The sequence below is a fragment of the Buceros rhinoceros genome, unplaced genomic scaffold (assembly GCF_000710305.1).
Source record: "Buceros rhinoceros silvestris isolate BGI_N320 unplaced genomic scaffold, ASM71030v1 scaffold1214, whole genome shotgun sequence".
Lineage (NCBI taxonomy): Eukaryota > Metazoa > Chordata > Aves > Bucerotiformes > Bucerotidae > Buceros > Buceros rhinoceros.
Genome location: NW_010408565.1, coordinates 10437 through 34304, shown reverse-complemented (window position 1 = coordinate 34304; position 23868 = coordinate 10437). Strand labels below are relative to the sequence as shown.

The following is a 23868-nucleotide window of genomic DNA, read 5'->3' as shown; positions in this document are numbered from 1 at the left end:
TCCTGGCTGACCCTGGCACTATTCCCTTAACCATCAATCACGAAAGACTCTTGTGAGCTGCATGAAATACTCCTTCCCTAGGAGCAGGCTGTGGGTAATGCGTGCTTAACTCCCCCAGATCCCAAACATGGCTCCTATTGTAGCTGAATAATCAACAGATCCCATGGAATCCCTGATCTTCCAGACTGGATTATGCACAGGAACTGGCAGGATTTGACTGCTGTAGGTTCTTTAAAACTGGTTGAATGTAAACCAATATATTTTTAAAAGTTCCTCAATTCGTAAAGAAGTTTTTTTTAATACATCCATTAGCAAATAGTTAGTGGAATGTAATTTAAAGAAGTTAATCTCTTACACACACACACTCAGCCGCTCCCTCTCTAAAGTCTTCTCGATTTTGTATCTCTGAACTATTGTAAACACTATGAAAGAGACAAAAAAAAAAAAATCAAGAGAAACCGTGCTTGAACCATGGTTCATGGTCTGCATTATGTGTCTATGGGCAGATCTCCGGTGGTGCAGCACAGAATGAAGCCGTAAAAGCTCAGCACACCCCCAAAGCCGTATGTCAAGATGTGACAGAATGGCTGGTTTCAAGTTTTTTGGGTTTGACCTTCCCATCTACAGAACATGGTAAATAATGACATAAACTAGGTATTTATCAAATGCAGCAGTTCTAAAATGAGATTGCTTACCTTTATATATTGCTTTTTTTTTCCTGAACAGAACACATTTATATACTTGAAGAGTGCTTGCCTGAGGAAGCCCTAATATTATTTATGGATATTTTATTGTGGCCACTACATTGTTTCTCTTAGCTCTGAAAAAAAAGTCCTATGACAGCATAGGAGTTAGTGGTCCGTATTTTTGCCTGTCTCAACCTTTTTTTTTTTTTACAGCAGAAAGAAAAATATGTCTTGCTTTTTTTTTGCATAGGATGTAGTGGTCCGTATTTTTGCCTGTCTCAACCTTTTTTTTTTTTACAGCAGAAAGAAAAATATGTCTTGCCTTTTTTTTCTGCCACAAAAAATGAGATATCCAGCAACCTGTTCTGTTGGGAGTAGGAGTTATGCCTATGTTCACTACACAAACTGACTGGCACTTTAGCAGAAAGTTCTTGATTGCATTATAGATCCAATCTGGTCTTAAAATACGTACACAGACACGATTCCTGTGAAAAACAAGGGGAAGCGTGCCTGAGAGGGCTGAACTGGGCTCCTGGGAACAAACACGCTTCCACTGTAGCAGAGAATCTCCAGAGCTCCACTTACATTTGATTTGTTTTAGAGAAACAGAAAAATTATTTGAATAACACAATTGCAGAAATGTAAGTATTTTAGGAGCAGGTTAGAAAAAGAAAGAATATCTCTTCATCTAGATCACAGCTTATTTACTTTCTTTAGTATTGAACATAATAATTTAATCTGTAGCCTTAGAAATTCGCAACAGTTTATAACTTCTTGTTACCTGACGAAAGAGTAGAAAGAAAGAAACACGGTGAAGCTTATGGCAGTTTTCTGGAAACACAAAGGATGGGTTCACCTAGGCTTCCAGACTCGATTCCTGTCTAGTGTAGCCGGACCCTTCTCAGAGGCCCAAAGCAAAAGGACAAGGGACAACAGTCACAAGCTGCATCAAGGGATGTTCCAATCAGATACAACGACAAAAAAAAAATGACACCGTAAGCATGGTCAAACACAGGAACAGAAGCTGTGGAAAATGCTTGCCAGGAGTCATCCAGAAATCAACTGGTTAAGGTCCTGAATGGTCTTTGAAGCCCTCTTTCCTGGAGCAGGAGGACATGGCAACTTAGGAGCCCTTTCCACCTGAACTAATTCTATGGTTGTATGTATCATCTATTCCTAGCCAAGTCTTTATTTAGAATCAAACACATTGACAACGCCTTGCCGAGGTCAGTAGCAATTATTCTTCTGCTTAACGGAGGCCTGATAACTCGTCTGACCATGTTGCGTCGAAAGCCAGTTGCATTCAGGGCTGCACCAAAAGCGATGTGGCCAGCAAGTTGAGGGAGGTGATTCTTGTCCCTCTACTCCACTCTGTTGAGACCCCACCTGGAGTCCTGTGTCCAGCTCTGGGGCTCCCAGTGTAAGGAAGACATGGAGCTGCTCGAGCACGTCCAGAAGAGAACCATGAAGAGGATCGGGGGCTTGAGCACCTCCCCTACAAGGGCAGCCTGAGAGAGCTGGGGTTGTTCAGCCTAGAGAAGAGAAGGCTCTGAGCACATCTTACAGAGGTCTTCTAGTACTTAAAGGGGGCCTATAAGAAAGATGAGGAAGGACTCTATCAGGACAAGGGGTAGGTAACAGTGTCAAAGTGAAAGAGGGTAGAGTCACACTAGATACAAGCAAGAAACAGTTCATGATGGGGGTGGCGAGACACTGGAACGGGCTGCTCAGTGAAGTTCTGAATGCCCCATCCCTGGAAGTGTTCACGGCCAGGCTGGACGGGGCTTTGAGCAACCTGGTCTAGTGCAAGGTGTCCCTGCCCATGGCAGGGGGGCTGGAACTAGATCTTTAAGGTCCCTTCCAACCCAAACCATTCTACGATTCTTTACTACAAAACCCATTAGCTGACATCATTGTCCAGTTTCTGCTTACCTGCTTGCTTCGACAGCAAACTGATGGCCGACAAAGTTGATTTTCAATCGCAAAACACAGTTGTTGCAGATTTTTTTGTGTGCAACGAGAAGCTCAAGTTCATTTAGTCATTAACCACAAGAAATAAAGATTCATTAATCTCCGAGGACGTCAGACAAGCAATTAATGAGACTTACTTTGGGCAAAGGCTTCCTGCACATCTCCTCCTACTCCGGTCAGAGAGTCCTGAGGTGCGTGGGTTGGGGTGGAGCAGGCAGAGGCAGACCTGATGGGCATTGGAATTGGTCGACTGATAGTGTGGCTGGGTGAGGAACGTGGGGAGCCCGCCCCTTGGGTCTGCAAAACAATCACAAGGGGTTAAACAGGTCTTTGCAAGAGCCCTCACCTGCTGTCCTTGTCACCCATCTCTCAGCTTAAAGACGTCGTGCTGTTTGTAGATCAGTTGGGTAATGTTAATTCTGCTAAAAGAAATATACTGAAGTCAGTTGTTAGCGGACAGCAATGCTCTCGTGTAGAAAAATAGTAAGTAAGAAAATATGAGTCAAGATCTGACTTCCTTTAAGCATGGGAAAATGTCAGGCAGCTAAATTAAAAAAAATCCAAGTCAATAAACACCAAAGTGTAGACCTCCTCTCTGCCCTCTTCCCTCTCTCACTCCCCCACTTTGCACGCACGTCTGATAAAACATAAGCCATTCAGGATGTGAGAAGGTCACGTCCTGATGCTGTCAGCGACGTGGCTTTCAGCCTGGGCGAGGGACTGAGACAGCCCCTTTCCCCAGAGCGCTGCCGTGACAGCTGATCACAGCCCTGCCCTTCGCCTCCCTGCACAAGAAGCTCACGGTACAGGCAACCTCTCGGTCACATGAAGTCTGACACTTGCAATAAATAATAGAGCTTTCTGCTTTTTATTCGGAGCTGGAGAACTCTTTTGAGCCGCTATTAAATCACATACTATTAAATTGTTTGCTCTACAGGACGCACTCAGGCGCTCCCAAAACACTGTGGGGATAGGGCAATATAAATTCCTGCACGGGTTCAGCTGCTGGAAGTGAAAATGTTTTAACACCAGTCATATAAAATGTCATGCTGTTAGCACCTCACGGTTAGTATCACTTAGCTGAAACTCAAGCCGACTTTACAAAACAGTCATTTTTACAAACACAGCTGGGTGAATGATACCAAGAGACACAGTGCCCTTTTCATCCACTGCTTCAAACCCCTGGGAACGTGTATCCATGTGAGAAAAAACCACTGCTGTAGCCCACACCCAACTGCACGTGGCTCCTGACTGAAAACCCGTTTGGTAGATGCCAAGGACGGAGGTGGCTTGAGTGCTGTTAAAGGGGAACTGCAACACAAGCCTCCAGGTGTTTACAGGGAACAGTAACCTGAGGACTGGTGTTTCCCTCACCCCGCCTTTCTTTTGAGAATTCAGGAGGATTTCTTAACTCTTCCCACGGAATTTATTTTGAGACCTGCAGTGGCTGCCACTGGAGTACTGATACGGTTTGGTAAACGCCTTCTAAAGAAGACAACAGCAGCCCATTGCAGCAGGAGTGCAGCACTGCCTTGAGATTTTTATAAATTCCTGCCCTGGACCATAAATAACGTATCAGAATACAAAGCTATTTGTTCTTTTCTCCTATCACTGCTTTCTAAGAGACATTATCACCAGAAAGACATCAAGGGCAAATTAGGTTTATGAGGAATAAGCCCATTACTGATGGGAGGATGGAGGATTTAATACTTACAATTTCTTTAATGATTGGTTTTAGAACATTTAAATGATGGATGAAAGAGAAGTTGAATGTATAAAGGCCAGATGCTCTCCTGTTTCTGGAATCGTCTGTACCCGCTTCAGCAGAAATGCAGATCTCTAGTCCTCCAGAGGCAGAGCACAGAGCTACGCTGAGATCTGGGATCTACAGCTATTTCCTGTCATGCTCCAAACAGGGGTATGTTTCACCCTCTGTGAAACAAATTTGTGAAATAATTTCTGGCTCCCTCTTTTGCTCGCCCTTTTTTCCTCAGCTCCCCTTTGCCTTTAATCTTGGTTCTGGGGAACACCACCAACAGTGGGAACTTTCAGAGAAGACGAGAAAAAAAAATGGACAAAATTTGCTTCCTATAGTCAGGTCACATCCAAGAAATGAACTTCAGAACAGGCATTTTATTTACTAAAAATAACAGATGCCTGCCAGTACTACTTTGCTGGAATTTTCCCACAAGAGAAATGGAAAAGCTACTACACACCAGTGCTGACCCTTGTGTCTGCTTTGGAGCTGCGACCGAGATCTTGTGTTGACGGTAAACAGTGCTCTCTTATCCATAGCTTTCAGTGTGGGAGCAAACTGTTTGGGAAGCACAGGGAGATGAAGCACTTGCAATCCCCGTCCAGTAAAAAACTCCTCTCTTTCTCTGTATACTGTTTGGGCATCATCAGACAGAACTGATGAACAGCAAGGTGAAACAGCCTTAAGGATATTAGGGAATGCCTGACGTCACAGAGGTGAATACTTTCATTATTTTACTCATCTAGATCCGCCTCAGCCCAAGTTTGTGGGAGTGGAGTGCCATTAGGACTGGATTCCTGCTTCGTGGTAACAGGAGAACCGTGGTTTTCACAGGCTAGTGCCGACGGTCTAAACCTGCTGCGATAATCACTAGTGACTTGGTAATCTCAGCAGAGAAATCGAGCACCGAATTGTTCCCAAACCTCGGCAGCCCCAGCAGCTGAAGAGTAAGGCATGGAGACAGAGGAGCTACCACATCCACCACAGACATACGGATGGCTTCAGCTTTTATGTTGTGCTTGCCTGCAGCTGTCAATGTTTTCTGGCTTTTATTAATTAATTTATTAATTAATGGCTTTTATTTTATGTATTTTGCCACGTATTTTATTTAATTCACCATGCCTAATCAACCTGCTATGGATTTTAAGTTAACTCTTGCTCAACAGAGAAAGATTTCCCGCTATCGGCTGTTAGGTACACTTAGGATAAAACGCTTGAAATGAAATTTAGAGGAGTTTTATTCCATTGCTCCCTCTGCCGGAACTGGACGGGGATGACACACAGGGAAAGTCCGTCTCACAGCCTCATCAAATGACACGCACGTGAAGAACTCATTATCCTTCCTCAAGGAAGGGCAGGAGAGAAATAGAGAGTTCATAAGCATTAGACGAATTGCCAGGCTGCTCATTCCAATTGAATTCCACCAGAAATTAATTTAATCCTGTTTCTCGCAACAGATCGTGAAATGGGGTAATGTAATGGGCAGCGTTTAATGGAAACTGTGAGAGTAATTCCTTAGCATCATCCCCTGGCACACAGCGAGGCCGTTACTGTACGACGAAAACGTCGTATCTCCTAAGAGCCTGAAAATATGCTTTCACTGACACTGTCCAGTGAACATTTTATACGATAGGGAAGCTCTCGTCACCTTGGAAACCTCTCTTTTGCAAATATAAGACCTCGTAATACTGCAGAATCAAAAGACAGCCCTCACATGGAGGTCGTGTTTGGTAAGATTTATTTTTTTGTGTGGAACAGATTGATGCTCTACAAAGATTGGCCAAAATGTTAGTTTTATGAAGGTGAGTGTTACCTACAAACTCTGCGTGCTCTGGCACAGACAGAACGCATCAGACAGGTGACTGCACTGCTGCTGCTGAAAGCAAGAGAAACTGTGTTTTGTTAACATGAAACATTTTTATCACACTCATAAATCTGACTGCTGCCTGAAAACTGCCTTTTTAAGCCTAATTATCTTTCTAAGATCCAGTTCAATATTACAAAGCTCCGAAACAACTAGATCTTCTAAAATCTACCACTAGTAACATAAATACTTGCCCATTTTTGATGTAGGTTGCAGAAGCCATTTAGAAACTACACTATTTTCCTGAAGACTCACGGGACTGGTATAACATCAGGGCTGACTTTAAAGGGGGTGCTCACAACACCCTGACCTTTTCTGGATAAAGCGGGACTTCAAAGCCACTGCCCCATTCTAATTTAAACTCAGTTATGGTTTTCTTCAAGCTCCAAAATTGTCATTACGTTTTCCAAATGCTGTCTGTGGTAGAAGTGTTCTTTGATTCCTATTCTAGGTTGGTTTCACAATGTTTAGGTGGTGGTTTCCATATCCTATGTGTTCATATTTAGAGGAGCGAGAAAAAGATCAAGACTCCTTGCAGCCATGACTCACTTTCTACAGGGCTAAGATGTTTAACTGTGAAAATTGCTCCAAGATACTTGAAAATGATGTGTGAAAGACTTGCAAACTATTAATTTTGGTCAAAAGAACATGCACACATTTCAAGCAAAGGATGCAAAATAAATCACAGGAACACAATCACATTTAGGAGTTAGTGAGGCCTCCAGCAATGAGGTAACTTACTACCTGCTTCAGTTCTTCTTCCTAAAGAAAAAAAGGATCAGCACATGAGAGCAGCAAGTGAATGATGCAAGTGAAGAAGAGAAAACACAGCCAAATGTGGAGTTCAGGGTTAAGGGTACAGCTGACATAGCTGAAGATCGTGACCAGGTTATGGTCCCACCTCTGCACACGTTGAAATACCAGAACATGGCAAAGCGTGCAGAAAGCTGCTGCCATTTCCTACCCCAAATTCCCTTTGTCCGGGCGGTGCAATGACAGCAGGCAGACCTGCCTGCTAGCTGTTGCCCTGCAGCATTCCATAAGTAGAATGAAAAGTACTCTGTCTACTTCCAGCTCCCCAAAATCTGCTGGCTACTCGGTGGGCTCTGCTGCGCAGGGGCCACCAGTTCCAGCTGTGGCTGCAGCAGCCCGTGACTGAGGAGGTGCAAATGACATAAGGGGACAAACTCGTCACTTGATGCAAATACCTGTTGCTAAATGGATTTCAGTGAAATTCTGCTTTTTTAAGAGCCATACGTGATCCTAGGTGCACTGAATTTCTGCGCACTCTTTTTATCTGTCACGGCCAACAACAAAACAGACTGATGGTGCAGTCTTTTCCTCTAATGTGAATTTCTGGCACTGCATGTCCTCAAACACATCAGGTAAAACAGGGCTGGACCCTGCAAAAAACCCCATATTTTCCACCTTCCCCTAGTCTGTCTTAAAAATGGACGTGCTTTTCAATATCTTCATTTTTAACTGAGGAGGCTTTCACAAGTTTAACAAGGGCTTGCTTCTGTATTTACGAAAATGACCAAATGTTGTTGGGGAAGGATCTCTACGATGTCACTGTCAAATGGCATGTCTGACAGAATTAGCAGCTGAATGGGCAAAGTTAAAGCGACTAGCAAAAGCAATTCTGTCCCGTCAGCAGTGTACAGTGCTGAGCTGTTTTTCTCAGTTGCTTTATGTGTCAGTTTGTTTCTTAACCATCTACAAAAGAGCAAAACAGAACTATAGTGCATCATGCCGCAGTATTATTTAAAGGATTGCATTAATTCTTCAATAGTTTGGAGCCCATCTCTGATGTTCCATCCACTTAGCAGTAGGTGACAATGATGATGCAGTAATACTACCGGAACAACATCATCTAAGCATCATTTGAAACCCCTGAATTGAAAGACCAGGGCAGGAAATAGAAAGAGAAGGAAACAAATTTTATGGGTGGAAATAGTCAGGTTCTGCAGAATTCTGTGGTCATATCTCCTCCCTCTCCTCTCTTGCTTCACTCTGCCTGTTCTCTGTGGTGGTACCAGGTGGAGCTCCTTACCTTCAGCAGTTTCATGAGGCCTTCTAACTGAACCATAAGCTCCCTCCGGCTTTCCTGGAGAGCAGACATCCTCTGTTCCAGCTCATCCTTCCGCTGTCTGAGAAACAAGGAGATCCGATCAGAGCTTACCCCTCACAGCATCAGCAGCTTTTAACCTCATTGTTTCCCCAGCCCGACTACGAGGTAGATGCCTACAGACCACAGCAAAGAAAACACCCAGTATGGATTCAGCGTAGTGCTTAAAACTGGGCTGCATGAAAGCCAGAGACTTCCCTCACACCGAGAACATTCATGGGGCTGAATATAGTGCTTAGGAAAAAGACACTGACACAGACCCTCTCCAAAGAGCAAATGAGATTCAAACAAATTTGTGTTACATCCCCTCGTGGGAATGCCTGGCAATTTTTGTCTGTGGATCTCTCTAGTCAATAACCCCACTAGCTGTCAGGAGAAATTAAAGCCATGCCCTGAAGGACAGGAAATTATAGCAGGGGCACTGCGCAGAGCGAGATACGAGAGAAGCTAAGGGAGTTCAGAAATTCAGCCTGACAAACACAGCAATCTGCTTTTGTTTCTGTTTTGGTTTTTTTTTTTTTTCTGAAAGCAAGACTGTCACAGAGATATAAATGCTTGAAAACAGCTCTTTGGACTCTGAGTCCAGTGGTGGTCCCGTGACAGTGTGAATAATGAGCCACTCCGCGTGTGACAGACAGTTTGCGCCCACATAAACGGGAACAGCTTTGGTTCTGCTCAGGTCCACTGCACAGGACGTGCACTAAACCCCCCATAACAAAAGTGTTGCCTCCTGGAAGCTATGATGTAATTACCAATATTACTGTTGAAAGCTATACATATTAGGTATAATTTATACGCTACTGTGCTGCCACACTATGTTGTCAGCCTTGTACTACCTACGAAGTGCGACCCTTTAATCCTAAATGGGAAAGCATCAGAGCCAACAAGACTATTTCCTATATTTAGGGAAATACTAAACCCCGATTTTGTGGGCAGCTACTGATACAAGCATCACCGATTTCTACAGGATTGTTTATATGTGCTCTCTCTCACCTATATAATAGGATCATACAGTAACACTGCTAGGTTGTATTTTTCTTCTGGAGGATTAATCTATTTTCTGCTACAAGTTGCCTGTGCTGGCTTTTCTTTTCGGGCATGTAATGGTTGGGAATGCTAAAAACTGTACCAAGGCAACTGAGTTCAAGAAACTGCCAAGTAAAATGAGATACACCGTCCATGCAATTCCAAGAGGCAGGTCCTAGCACAGACCTCTGCCAGGTTTTAGATTAATCCTAGGGGGAGAGAGGATCTAAGCAGCACGAAGTGTACAGACCGCTCCTCTGCCTTTTGTCTCCCACGGTGCTCCAGAGCAAGTTCGTGTCAGTAATGGGCTTTGCAACCTGTCTCCAGGACAGCTCTGGTGATGTGAAGGAGCGCTCTGTTCAGAAGCTCCTTTCAGTGAGTCTGCAACACTACAGCAGCACGGGGAAGTTGCTGGGACGGGCACCCACAACATAATTTAGAGATTCCAGCATTTCTTAATATTACATGAACTAAATTGCCCCACTGCCCTAATTGCTTCAAGCCCAAATAGTCTGCGGGGTAATAGATGCAAATCGATGCTGCTGTTCTGAGTCCTGGTGCTTTACACGTGGTAAGAACCATCTCGTGACACCTTAAGGGTCTAGGAATTTGAGGGGGTGCTGAAATTCCACCTCAAATCAAAAGCCAATCTTTCGCTTTTCATACGGTGAACACTTCAGAAGGTACACAAAGCAGTACAGACACACAGATGAGAGGTTATTTTGTGACTCTGACACTGCATGTTAAATCAGAAAAGATGCCATAACGGAGGAACCCAGCGTCACTGCCTTAGGGACACCCTGCGTCGGGAAATTCAAACAAGGATATTACACTTCTGATACGTGTCACAAAATTGAAAAGAGGGGAAAATTAAGTAGCCAGACCACTAACACTGCACAATCATTTGATTTTGTGCTTTTAAGGATAATGAATTTTGTCAGATACATAGAAAGCTAATCTCCTAAACCTGCCGAAGACTTCAGGCTTGATGTGCGGGAGCTGCATTATCGGTACATTTTAAGTGTACACATTCTCATCGGAGTCAGTTTTCAGCTCTCACAGAATGTCACTTGCCTGTAGATATCTAGTAGTAATTACATACCAAAAGCACATGCAGAAACGAAGCAGCTAATACGTCTTCAGATTGGAGAGCAAATGTAATTATTTGTGAAACAGAAAATTATATTTTTGTGTGGACACCTTGATAATAAAACTACACAGTATTTGTAAAGAAAAAATTAGCACAATTTCCTACAGTAATTTCCTTTGGATGTGAATCAGATCACTGAAATATTACTTGTGTAAGGAGCAGCTAAGTGGCCAAGAAAGTTCTTTCGTCTTCTCATGAGAGAACTGCTCTGTGGGGAGAGGGATGAAATTTAATCTAGCTTTGTTTCACTAGAAAGGAAGTGTTTATGCTCTATTCACAAGAAGGAGTTTGAACAGTTCTTACTGCATCCTTTGCCTGGCTCTCACAACACGAACTTCAGGACTTGCAGGGAGCCTACAGACCTGGGCCAACGACAATCGCACTTCTCAATGTGATATACGTGGCAATTAGTAAAGCCATGTGGATGATCTCGATTAGCACGCGGACACATCCATATCAATGTTTTTAGCTTGTTTTAGGTGGGATAATTGGAGAAATGATCCTCTAAAGCAGATGACATTACTCCTCACTTCCCACATGATGAGAAGGATCATTCTGCAGCCCTTAGAGTTCAACACACGGGGGAAATTTAAAAAAATCAACATTTAATTTTGGCTGTATTTTCACATAGCTCTGTACTTACTTTAGCATAAACGAGCTGCCTTTGTAGGAGCATTAGTTCTGACAGAACGACATTTCCCCCCATATAATTAACGGCATTTGGGCAGCGGGGACCTATTTCCAATGACCTAAGGGCCCAACCCTGCAAACACTAATAATGCACACGCTTAGTTTAATGTAGATGAGTAATACGTGAGATTCCTCATGCATGCGGTTTAAAGCACAAGCTTAATTGCTTCTAGGACTAGAGCCTGCACCAAAATGGAGAATAAATACACATTGTGTTCTTTACTTACAAAAAGCCCCCAAAACTGTAAGCCAGTTTTGTCTCTTTTTCCTCTCTTATTGTCCAGCTGGCCCCAGCCACGGCCGGATGTTTTACCGCTGTGGACTTACCTCAGGAGCCGGAGCTCTGCAAGGAGAGTGGGATTTTGTTGTGCCTTCTCTGGTGTGGGCTGCGACGCTTGCTCATGTTCAAGCCGCAGCCTCTGGATCTCCTGTAGGATTTCTCTTGGGGAGGAGAATAAGCAGAAGACTGCAAGTCAGTGATTTTCCACAAAACCAGCTCACTGGACGTCGCGAGAGGAGAAAAAGTAGGATTGTATGTAGCTCTTCATCAACGTAGATATAATGACTGGGCTCCAACCAACAAAAGCAGCCCTCAGCAATGGGAGAGGGCTCTGGATATTGCTTGAATAAACTTCTAGGATTTCACTGTAAAGGGACATATTTCTTCAAGACCCCCCAAAATCACAGGTGAAATAGCTCTACGCTTAAATAAATTGCTCCCTTCTAATTCTTCCCTATGAACATTTCAAGTACCACACGAACTTAACAAAAATGAAACTATCCTATCTGGCCCTTCTTGAGTATCAGAGGAAAGATTTAGCAGTTGAAAATACACTTTTAGTGTGAGCAGATGCGTATGAGTGGTCAACAATTCCTGGACAAGCACTTTAGCAGGACTTGTTACGACTGGCTTGCCAGCCCTGGAGCGCTGTCAAAAGGCTAATACAAAGCTACGCAGCAGAAGGTTGAAACCTTTGTGAATTTTGCCACTTCTTCACAACGTGCTGGACAGCAGACGGTCAGGAGGCAGCCTCGAACTATGAAAGACAAATCGAGACTGGAGCTGGTGGCTCATTACACGGTGACAGAAGGCAGTGCAGAGTTTGGAATAGGAAACCATCTGCTCTGGGCTGGTCTTTCTTTTACAGCCCGGCAGTAAAAACAGAGCTCTGCTGCCATACATTTCAAGGCATCAGGCAGCCTGATACCCAGGGCCAGATCCTCTGCTGCTAGCAAACGGCCATCATTCCTTTTTGGGGCCAGCTGGCCTGTTTCTCCTGGAGAGTCTCTCTCAGCCCTGGTCTCATCCATACCTAGTGTCTCATTTGATCAGCAGCCTAACTTGCTACTAACCTTTCTGCAAACCTCTCCCAGGCAGACTGTGTTCTGTAGAGCTTTAATCATCTTTTTCACAAATAAAAGCAGGGGAGAATAACGGTGCCAGTGTGACTGATCCTTTTACCATTTCATGTTATAGTGCGACACAGGATCCAACTCAAAGTTAATCTGCTTTTGAAACAGGGCAGGCTTTTTTTTCCCCCCAACTCTTAACAAACAGCAGCTGCAAACAGTAAAGTATCGATGATTAGATCATGTCATTGAACAGCACGCTCATTAAAACACAGGGTGGCTGTGGATTTCAGAGCCTTTGTCAGATTCTGTGGACCTCTTTTGCCCTGTGCTTTTTGTAGGGGCAGGCGTATAAGCACATTGCACAGAATTAGGTGGTAAAAAATGTTAAGAAACAAAGAAGCATACACAATGTATGGGACTGAACAAAACCAGGTGCTTTGTGGACGCTTACCGGTTTTTATTTTCGAGCTCTGCAATCAGCTGCCTTTGTTGCTTGTTTGCATCAATGGTGAAGGAGATATCTGATGCCCCTCTCTGCTGACCCTGCTGCTGTTGGACAAAAGAGAAGGCTGCACTGAAGGAGGAATAGCCAGCACGCACGCAGGAGTTCAATGCAGGTCTGCTCTGTGAAATCTGCTTACAGAAAATGCAGTACCAGGCTCGCGTACGCTAAAAAAAAGAGCATCCATGTTGCGCTCATACCAGTACGGCTCCATCGCTAGTCAAAGCAGGGTAAGTGCTAGCGTAAATAAGACTCGGTGTTTACCTTCCTGTCATGCACTGCTTCTTCAAGGAGCTTCCTCTGAACAGATCGTAAAAGGCCATGGCACTACTGCAGGGAGCTGCTGTAGTATCGCTCTTAATTTTGATACTACAGACAGGAGAAATACACTGAAGCAAACCCCCGTGTCCCTCTCCCAAAGAGGGGGATATGTTTCCAGTGCAGTGACGCTTCGTTCACTTTGAAGTACAGTTTTATTCTCAGTTTGAAGCTGTACTCCCTTTTCAGTCTGGCTCTGTGATGCATTTGGCCATGTTTTCCTACACACTCTGGTGGTATTTCAGCAAACCTCTTTCCCCAGTCCTTCAGGTACAACAGAGACTCTTTTCTCCAATAAAATGAAGTTGGAATTAAACTATTTCTTACTTAGGCAGCGCTCATTACAGCTTTATTGGCCTATGCTCTTTTTTCATGTTCATCAGCAATAACCAGATATTGTTTTCCTTCTTCACAGCCCTGTATTTCAGCATTGTATCAGTGGCAATGCAGAGCAAGACATTTAAAGTTTAACAGCTGTCAAAGATATCCGTTTATTTTTAACCCCAACCTGAAAGAATCAGACATTAGAAAATATTCTGCTGGGTTACTGCTCTGATCGGAGTGTTTCTCAAGTCTGGAGGCCAACTGTACGTGATGCCAGGCACCTCCTCCTCCAGGAGGTGGACCCTCAAAAAGGATGAAGATCCATCTCAGTGCTAACCTTTGTTAGAGCTGGCTGCGGGGAAAGGACAGTACATTACGCCTGTAACCATCTTCTGCTCTGGGTACGTTTTCCCATTTACGCTCCTGCCGCAGGGAAGCAGAGCAGCACACAAAGAACCGATACGTGCTGGTGGATGTCATGACTGAACCAGGGGGAACCAGGATCTTTAGCCTGAAAGCCCAGTGTCATTAATGCATTTTGTTCCTTAAAAAACAGAATGTCCATCAGCAGAGGTTTAAAAATGTCCACCTAATCACTCCTAATCACAGAATCACAGAGTGGTGGGGGTTGGAAGGGACCTCTGGAGATCCTTTAGTCCAACACCCCTGCCAAAGCAGGTTCACCTAGAGCAGGTTGCACAATGTGGTGCCACTCTTGAGTTTGGAAAGATTTCTGTATACTGAAACCTTTCCTTCTTTTTTGTTCAAAGAGCTCAGACAGCTGGCAATCAGAAATTCAGTGTTTTCCTTAGAACCAGCTCTATTTAGAAGCTACTTAAATACTGTTTTCCTACGTTTTCCCCCGTATCACAGACACAACTGATTTCTACCAGTTTCTACCCAGAGACATTATTAATTGACTTAAACTTGTTCCCATAAGGAATTAACATCCTTCAGAAAAAGGACCATCACCTCCAGGTTTCCTTAAACCTGAAACACTGTGTCACACCTCTGGAAGGGACCGGTTTTGGCCAGCCTGGCAGACCAGGAGCACCCCTATATTCCCCTGCAGCTGCCAGTAGCATGAAATCTTCCATGGCAGATGGCTGCACGGGGCAGCAGACACACCTTCACTGCCTTCCCTTGGGATGAACATGACTCAATGTTTCTTACAGGAAGAGCCATGTCTGATTTTGCCCTTTCAACTGACCCCATAGTGTAAATCTCAGTGTGAGAATATGCTTCCGGACACTCCGGACTGGCTGCTTTTCACTTAACCATCATTTATGGTCCCTTGTTCTATCAAATGTGCTGAGATGGAAAAAAAGTAACTAGGGCTGACATTATTTGTGCCATTTAAGGTTTTATACACTTTGATTAGATTCCTGTTTCACTCTTCTTCCTGAATACAGCTAGTAAGGTTTTAGTCTGTCATCACCTTCTATCTTGGGATACACATAGCAGAATAATCATTGCTCTGAAATGAAAATGGGAGGCAGGGCTAATGCAGCGGGTCATTACAGTCAACCTGCTGAAGATCATTCTTTAAAATCCTCAGCACTTAGGGCCCTGGTGGCTGTGATATTTGAACTGAAGGGTAAAATGAATTCACCAACCCATTTTCCCACTGCAGTAAATCACTAACCTTTAACCAAAGCTAGTCCAGACAATATTTTCCAGTCCTTCCTGAGTTCAGATGTCAGATTCCCTTTGCTGAAATTGTTTAAATACCATTGCATTAGTATATAAATTATATGCATTAGTCTGCGGATTCTTTGGTTTAAATGGACTGCATGAAAGTGCTATTACTAAAGCATAACAGCGTCTGACGAAAAGGATAGGAAAAAAGAATCCATTAATCATTAAGACTGTCAGGTGTAATTTGCCTGATCTTGCCAAGCCCCTGAAACACGACAGAAGGAAAGTACCTTCCTTTAATTAAAACACTTACTGATGAAGAAGTTTCTGCTGCCAGCCTTGCTGCATACCTGGCGATCAGCTTATGTTCTTCATCCAGGCGACTTGTGCTGTCGAGCACGCTGCTTGGGGTTGGAGGGGAAGGAGGGGAGACACGTTAGTACACGGTAAAAATGACTACTGCTCTGTCACGCTGTCCACTCACACGCCCTCACGACAGAATTGAGAAGCACAATGTCGCCAAATTAACAATGGCAGATATCAACTGAGCGAAGAGGAGAAGGGTAATTTCCCTGGAAGGATCAGCTCTAGCGGCCAGGCAAAACCTTCCCTTAGGGGGAAACGGCAGCGGTTTGCAACCCCTGACCATGCCAGGTCACGCCAAGATGCAACTTGCAGCCTGCCCTGTCCAAAGAGGGGTGGGAGGTGGTTAGGACCATCAGTCAGCTTTGTTGTATCACCTAGAAGAGTGATTACTGTTTGGACAGTGGGAACCTCAGCGCGTATTGAGAGAAACTTTAGAAGCTTTGTCAGATTTGCAACAGAAAACAGATTTGGGTCACTTTTGCTGGGCACTTACCAAGGGCTCACAGAACACAGTTTGGATCCACTGATCTAGGAATCTATAATCAGACTTTCTCTTTTATTCTTGGTTTCTTGATATTTGGGAGTAAGATTTCAGAGGATAATGTAATAGCGATCAGAAAGTGTAAGAACTAAACAGCAAACATGCTGAATTCCTTTAAAATATCGCATCTTACTACTTTTTTTATTCCCCCTGAGGATATCAAAGTCAAAGATTTCTCTCAGGTTAATCCCTTGCTAGTTGTCTTTGTTTTAAATGGAGGCTATTACTTAGATGAGCAGGAAAAAGGTAATATAGGGAGAACATTTGCTATTTCTAAATATTTAGAAGTTTGCTGAGAACCATCAAAACTAATAAACTGACAAAAAATGAAATCTGAAGAGGACTTAGTTGACCCTGGATAACCCTGGGATTTAGAATCTTATATTGCATTACTTTTGGTATATACAAGAGAAAAAAAATTGAACACCCTAAGAAGAGGTGAGAAGCATGCTGTGCTGTGTGGAATACAAGACAGCCTGCAGACCATCCCAGACAGAGGTAATTCTGACCTCTTTTCTTAACCCTTGGCAACTGGCTGGTGTTTTGGCTGAAGAGACACAGGCACGTGCCTCCCTACCCAGGGGCTCCTCAGGGCATGCAACTGGTTGCTGGCAAATGAGCTTCATGTTTCAAACGAGCGCGCAAAACAAGGGTTATTTTGGGAATAGGCAACTTATGCTGATTTTTGCCAGAAATTGTATCTTGAACTTGAAAAGCCTTACAGGCAAAAATGGCACTTCTGTTACTGAAGAATCGGCATCTTGAAAAGGAAAAGGAAGTGGAAACACTTCTCCAAAATTTCTCCATGAGTTCACATCCTCAGATACCTCAGGGATCTGCAACGTGCAGCATTTGGTTGGCTTGATTAAGTCCACTGGGATTTAGAAGTTATGCTTGAAAGATGAGCAGCAGTCGATATTCACTGAACATTAAACTAAGGCTGGGAGTCATGTGGATTTGTTATGACTTGCTGAGGTGAGGGAAGAGACAAACATCATGTTTTTCTTATTCTAACAATAACCTGAGAGACCACAAACATGAAGTTTAGAAAAACCGTAAATCTATGAAAAGCGAGACCCAGGAGGGGTTCTGTGTAAGCTAAGCCTGTGCTGCAGACTGCTCATAAGACTTCTGGTGGTAGATGAACACTGACTTCTTGGTTTCAGTTATGTTTATTTTTATTACATACATAGTTTAATTCTACACTTACTCGGATTCTTGTGGGATAACTGATTTACTTTCTGAGAATACCCCCAGTATTTTTCTAAATTTATACAGCTCTGCTTCTTACATACTAATGCTTACTGTCCTGATATGTCACCCAGAGAAAGACAGGGGCAAGCAACACTTGTAGACAAATAAAATTATGCAAGCCTGGTAAAAGGGTTACTTTCATGACAGTATAACCCATTTTTGATTTTTCCATAATGACTAACACATCACATCCTAACAGATGGCTGTGAAAACAGCAAGCATTCAGCACCAACTTTCCTTTTTACAGCAGTGTGCAACCATATTATCTATCCCGGAAAAATAATGGATTATGGTTCCATAACAATCTGGAACATAGTTCTGAGATGTGAATTAACCCAAGACAAAGATTTCACTGAGTGAATCAAGCCACTGTAGCTTTCTGATTCTTACTTTTCTACTTAATGTCTTTGATATACATTTATGGGTAGGTGGATGTCGTAAAATAGATGTAGCAGCACATCAAATTTGGTTTATGAATACCACAAATCACTGTCCCCAAAGCTTTGTAAATTAAATTCAGTGTCTGAGATAAATTCAGTTCTGGCATGTACCTATTCTATGTGATCATTAAGCAGAGAGGTAGCACAGAAGCATTAGCCTCGACTGCCAAGACTTCAACATCTCAGAGTTCTGACTTGCCATAATTCACATCTGGTTTACTTCAGCAGCTTCATGGACAATGATACAGCGAAATACACACAAGCCTTAAAATTTTATGAATGTGTGCAGAATTTGGGACTCAAGAGAATGATTTAGGCACCCCTTTGAAAGGGCTTTTACCGCGTATGAACATTTTGCATACACATGTCCTGCTCCTGCTCCTTCTTCTCAAAAAAAAAAAAAAAGATAAACACCACTCTTAACACTGCTTCTCCATTAGTGACCTTTTCTTTAGAGACTTTGTAATTATTCTCAATAACTGGTCTGGCGGAACTATCATCATCTGGATGCAGAGTGAATATCCAACATTATCACCTGTACAGTAGGACTTCCTTATTAGGCTTTGGTTGATCTGCGAAATATTCTATGGTCTAAGGGAGATCCATAAAAAAAGGATCTCAAAACTGCAGGCGAAGGACAAAAAATATGATAGCCTGTGAACAAAGGAGTGACACTGGAAGACCTTTGTTATTTCTCAGGCTTTAGACGTGTCATATCAGCCTGTTCTGCAGTAGGCACCTTGCACTAGGTGATAGGGGTATCCCCTGATGGTCTTAAAATGATGTTATCACTGGTTAGAGAAGTCCCAGAAATGTCAGTCCCTTGTGAAACTTTTGCAATAGAGATATCAGGGAGGTCTTCATGACAGGCTCTCATTCTACAAACCTTCACTTAATAAATAATCTACTGCAGAAAACACGGACAAATTAGAGGGCAGGTTTCTAAGTCTCAGAGCTACAAGAACAATGTCCTAACAGCAACCCACCACTTGTATTCTGAGGACTGTTTATCTGCGACACTTTCAAAATTATCCTGGTTTTAAGGCGCTTTAAACAGACACATCATGTGAGCCCTCTGCTACTGATAACTTGCCATTTACTTTAGAATCACCAAGATTTTACCATCCAGATATTAGTAACACTCAGGGATGAACTAACTGTTCAAGGGAGCCAGGTGTCTATACAGTTCCTCTGTAATCAGGGGGTCTCTGAATGTTCTTACTCTTTCAAGCGAAGATTAGACCAGCCTTCCTAACTAGAGTTAGTTGCCATGCCCATCCCCTTAAAAAACATTTTTAAAAACACCACAGGATAGCATGGCACTTCGACAGTACAGAAATATGACTCACCACAGTACTAACACAGAAATCAGAATATAATTTTATATGGAACAAAAATAACCTTCTACTTATATTTTAGTTTCTTCTGCATCTGAGAAGAAAGAGACTGAAGTACGTGGAATTAATATTCAAAACTAGGTAAAGTTACACTCCCCCCAATATAAATACTAGCTAAATACTTAAAACAGGAAAAAGGTACACTGGGCTATACTGGCTGATCGTTAGCTACTATAAATTAGCCTGCCTCAATACCTAAAAACCTCCCACCCTTGTTTTGTTTTGAAATGCTACTACATAGCTCTAAAGATAATCTTATGTATTGTGCTCACAAAGTATTTCTGTAGGTTTTTCTTGCAGATGAAGGTCCAGCTACAATCATTCCTCTTTTCACCTCTGACTGCCAGTAGGACTTGAAAATATGTGACAGCACATACAGGTAGGTACTTGTGGTATTTTCACAGAATCCTAGAACTGTAGAATGCTTTCGGTTGGAAGGGATCTTTAAAACTTATTTAGTCCAAGCCTCCTGCAGTGAGCAGGGACTCTTAACTAGAGCAGGTTGCTCAGAGCCCTGTCCAACCTCACCTAGAATGTTTCCAGGGATGGGGCATCTACCACCTCTCTGGGCAGCCTGTGCCAGTGTTTCACCACCCTCATCATAAAATATTTCTTCCTTATATCTAACCTTAAATCTACTGTCTTTTAGTTTAAAACCATCACCCCTCGACCTGTCACAACAGGCCCTGATAAAAAAATTTGCCCATCTTTCTTACAGGTCCCCTTTAAGTACTGAAAGGCCACAGTAAGGTCTCCCTGGAGCCTTCTCTTCTCCAGGCTGAACCATCCCAACTCTCCCAGCCTGTCCTCACAGCAGAGGTGCGCCAGCCCTCTGATAACTCCTGTGGCCTCCCCTCTGGACCCGCTCCAACAGGTCCATGTCTTTCTTTTGCAGGCGGTTACAAGAGCTGAGCTGGTCAGCTGCAGCCTCCCCTAAATCAGAAGCTACCTGATTATGGTTACCTAAGGTTGTGCTTTACTCAGGTTACCAAATCTAAAGCTGCAGGATGAAATAACTTGAACTCAGCACCATCCTAACAGAGCTGTGCAGATTTTGAGCAAACTGCATCCAGCCACTTTGGGGCATGGGCAGAAGTTCACCTTTCCCTGAAGATGCCACTCCAGGCCACAGGAGATGCAGCAGCTGAGCCTACTGCAGAGGTCTCACCAGCCTCTCCTGGAAACTGCCTTTGCACAGGAGCTTCAGGGTGGCAACAGTTTGTTCTTTCCCAGAACACAACCATTCTGTTTCTCTACCAGCAGCCTCACGGCAACAAAGCAGGAAATGGCAATGCAGCATGGTTGGATGCATGGCAAAGACTGCTCGGTCACGTCTGTCAAAATCTACCTGGTATCTAATATAAATAACTGAGACTGTTTCTCAAGGAGGATGCTGTGACCACAGTGATTTAACATCAGTAATGAGATGTATGTACTACACTCTGCATCAGTTATTTAAACAGTTAAGCCCGTTAGCAGTCACCCTCCATCCTTCAGAAACATTACATCTGAAGGATGTTATGACACGTAATCTGTATGTGCGTATTTGGATACAAATGTACTATGACTTGGTGAGGTTGACTCAAAAATCTTGAACGAACAGGTTGGAATATAATGGATAAAATATAGAGGATAAAGATGAGAAAGATGAGGCCAGGCTCTCATAGGGGGATATAATGGCCCTCACTGAAGTTAAATGAATCACAAACATGGCATCCAAAATGTCACACCTGGCAAACCAGCCTAGCACCAAAAATTACTCTAAACTATGCCCATTCTCTGCTTGCCTCTTGAACAACTTTATTGAGTCAGTCACTCGTGGTAGAGAGGGCCACATACCCTTCTCCCTGTCAAACTGGAGTGCTAGCGTACTCCTGTCCTCATTCACTGATCGACCTCCCATCACTGAACTGATTGAACGCAATGACTGATCTACACACATACCCCCAACAGCTTGTTCTCAAAGCCACAGTGTAAATATTACTCAATAAATCTGCCTTCTGGAAGTGCTTCTCCAGGAATGAAAAAATGTTTCTGTTTTGAAGAAATGGTTTTCATTTTCCTCACCAAAACCTAGTTTACCCTCTTCTTCCTCCCTGGCTCATTCCAGTGGTCTACAATGTAGAGAGGCAGATCCAGAACAATGAAAGCTTTTTTTTTTCCCCCCCCACTGGGCATGGCAAATTACTCCCATTTTCTACTGGAGCTACACACAGAAGTGACTTTTGCAAGATTGCTGAGAACCATTACATTCGCCCTCCCAAATGAAACTGCTTGTTGCCTTCTGTATCTAAGAGTAAAAGGAGAGTTTCTCCTAACTGGGGGAATATTCTGCAAAAGGAGTACAGAAACCAAAGGGTTCGTTATGAGCAAAGAAGCCTCATGAGCACAGTGTTGTTAGAAACACCGTACAGTTTTCTGTGCAGCGCCACATTTTCTAGGGCCATATACTACACCGCTCACCACCTTGACGGAACAGGGTTGCCAGGTCTAGAGTTTTATCGCACTCGGAGAGGCGAGCCAGCATTTCCTCTCCCAGGGGTGGCCTGCTGCAGTGTCACCACCCGCAAGTGCTAGGACAGCAGGTGGGTTTCACAGACAGAGCTCCATATTCCCTTCGGCAGAAACACCGAACTGTGTCCAAGACACCCATTCAAAAACTGGTTGTACTCGAGCCTGAATGAGACAAGGACAAATTTATATACAAGATTCAAACAATGCAGAAATCAGGCAGATTTAGAAACAATTCCTGAGATACACAAAAACTGAAATGAACTCCTTCCTTCACCAGGTTAAGAAGCAAATTCCTATTACTACTATTATAATTATTTAAATACTATTACAATTTCTTACTTTCAAATTAAGGCAAAGCTACAAATTATCTATCACCTTGAAAACACGGACTCATTAGTCACCTTTGTAAGAAGATTCCTGTACCACCACCAAGTCCTGCACTGACCAGTATCCCAAATAACCTTGTACAGCCAAGGCTATAACTAAGTCAATAACCAAGTAAATAACTAAGGACTTATTTACAATACCTTGCTACTTAATGTCACTAGAGAGAATAACAGCAACTGCCACAAGCCACCAGCTGTGGTAGGACATACCCCGTGTTCATACGCATTCCCTTTAGGTTAGTGCTCAAAGAGCTGCTCCAGCCTGTGGCCAGAAGGAAACAGTGAGAGCACGTGGCCGACCAACGTCCCTTTCCTGGGTTCCCCAAAGGTGCCAAACCTGCACTAACCGTGCGGGGTTGCTCTGCAGCATGTTGACATACAACCCGATGAGTACATGTTCATCGGCCAGCCTGTCTGCAACATCAAGGCTGTACTGTAACCTGAAACGAGGTCAGGGAGAAAGGGTACGGTCCGGACAGACAAAGGGAAATAAACAGAGAAAGCAGGAGCAGGTAAGATTGAGAAATGGGAATTCAGGAGCTAATACTTATGTGTTCTTAGGAAAAAAATTAAAATAACAAGTGCAGAAATTATTTTGTTATTATTGTATCTGTTAATTATTTAATGGGTAAGGATGATAGAATCCCACTCAGTTACTGAGCTAGACTCCCAAATCAGTGAGATGCCAGATAGGGTCAGGGACTGGAGCTGTAGAGCACCATTTATTTGGCACTATTTGCTTTAATATACCACATATCGCATATATACATTAAATATACATACGTTACACACATGAAATCACAAGTTGGATTTGCTCCAAACAAGACCTCACCCCTCCAGGTATATATAAAAATATTTAAACATGCCCTACTTAGCTCACTGGGTTAATAGGTTAACACAATTTTCTCAGGAAAGATGTGTATAGAATACATTAAAAGCGGGAGGAGTTGAGGACAAGGTTTTGGTTTAGCTGTGTTAGTGCAAGCTACAAACATACTCTCTCTTTAACTTACCCTTTGCCTTTCAAGAAAGCTGGAGCAGCCCTAGCCAGCAGTTTGCTCTGCTCTACTTCAGTATTCTTGGAGGGAGAGCTAGTTAATAAGACAGGAAAACTAATAAGAGGGTAAACAGTGATGTCTGAAATTCATTATGGAGCAGAGTTTGGAGAAACTCATTCAAGCGCCCTGGGCTGAATAAAAGTAACGATAAAAGCTTTAAACAAATTTTAGAAAACTTAAGGAAATGCTTTTCAAAAGTGAGTTGTAAAGCCTTCACTATGGAAAAGGTAGAGCAAATGTGCTGCCCTCACAAATGGAGAGCTGACGGCTTGTGTTGCGTCCAGGTGGAGTCCGAGATAAACATCACCTTAAACGCAGCAGCTTTCAAGCTGAGAAAGCTTCACCATATCAGCTAAATTGCTTTTCTCCACATTTCCCGTAAGATAGTTCCTCAATCTACAGAGATGTGCGTATTTAGATCCAGTGATGAGATACACCAGTTTAATTTTCAGAAGTACTGTTCTGCTGTTGATTTAAGAAAAATATATAGTTCATCAAACCCACTC

General features: G+C 43.2%; 1 protein-coding gene across 1 annotated transcript in view; it reads right to left on the bottom strand.

Moving 5' to 3' along the window:
* The window catches only part of LOC104492342 (dystrobrevin alpha-like), a gene marked incomplete at its 5' end in the record, with an annotated part of 41440 nt that overhangs the window by 11528 nt on the left and 6044 nt on the right, over positions 1 to 23868 (bottom strand). Inside the window, 8 exons of the mRNA XM_010134888.1 lie at positions 2795 to 2954; positions 7022 to 7039; positions 8331 to 8427; positions 11599 to 11712; positions 13076 to 13173; positions 15720 to 15807; positions 22652 to 22744; positions 23318 to 23395. Of these exons, the coding sequence (XP_010133190.1) occupies positions 2795 to 2954; positions 7022 to 7039; positions 8331 to 8427; positions 11599 to 11712; positions 13076 to 13173; positions 15720 to 15807; positions 22652 to 22744; positions 23318 to 23395 (746 nt within the window). The remainder of the gene's footprint in view (positions 1 to 2794; positions 2955 to 7021; positions 7040 to 8330; positions 8428 to 11598; positions 11713 to 13075; positions 13174 to 15719; positions 15808 to 22651; positions 22745 to 23317; positions 23396 to 23868) is intronic.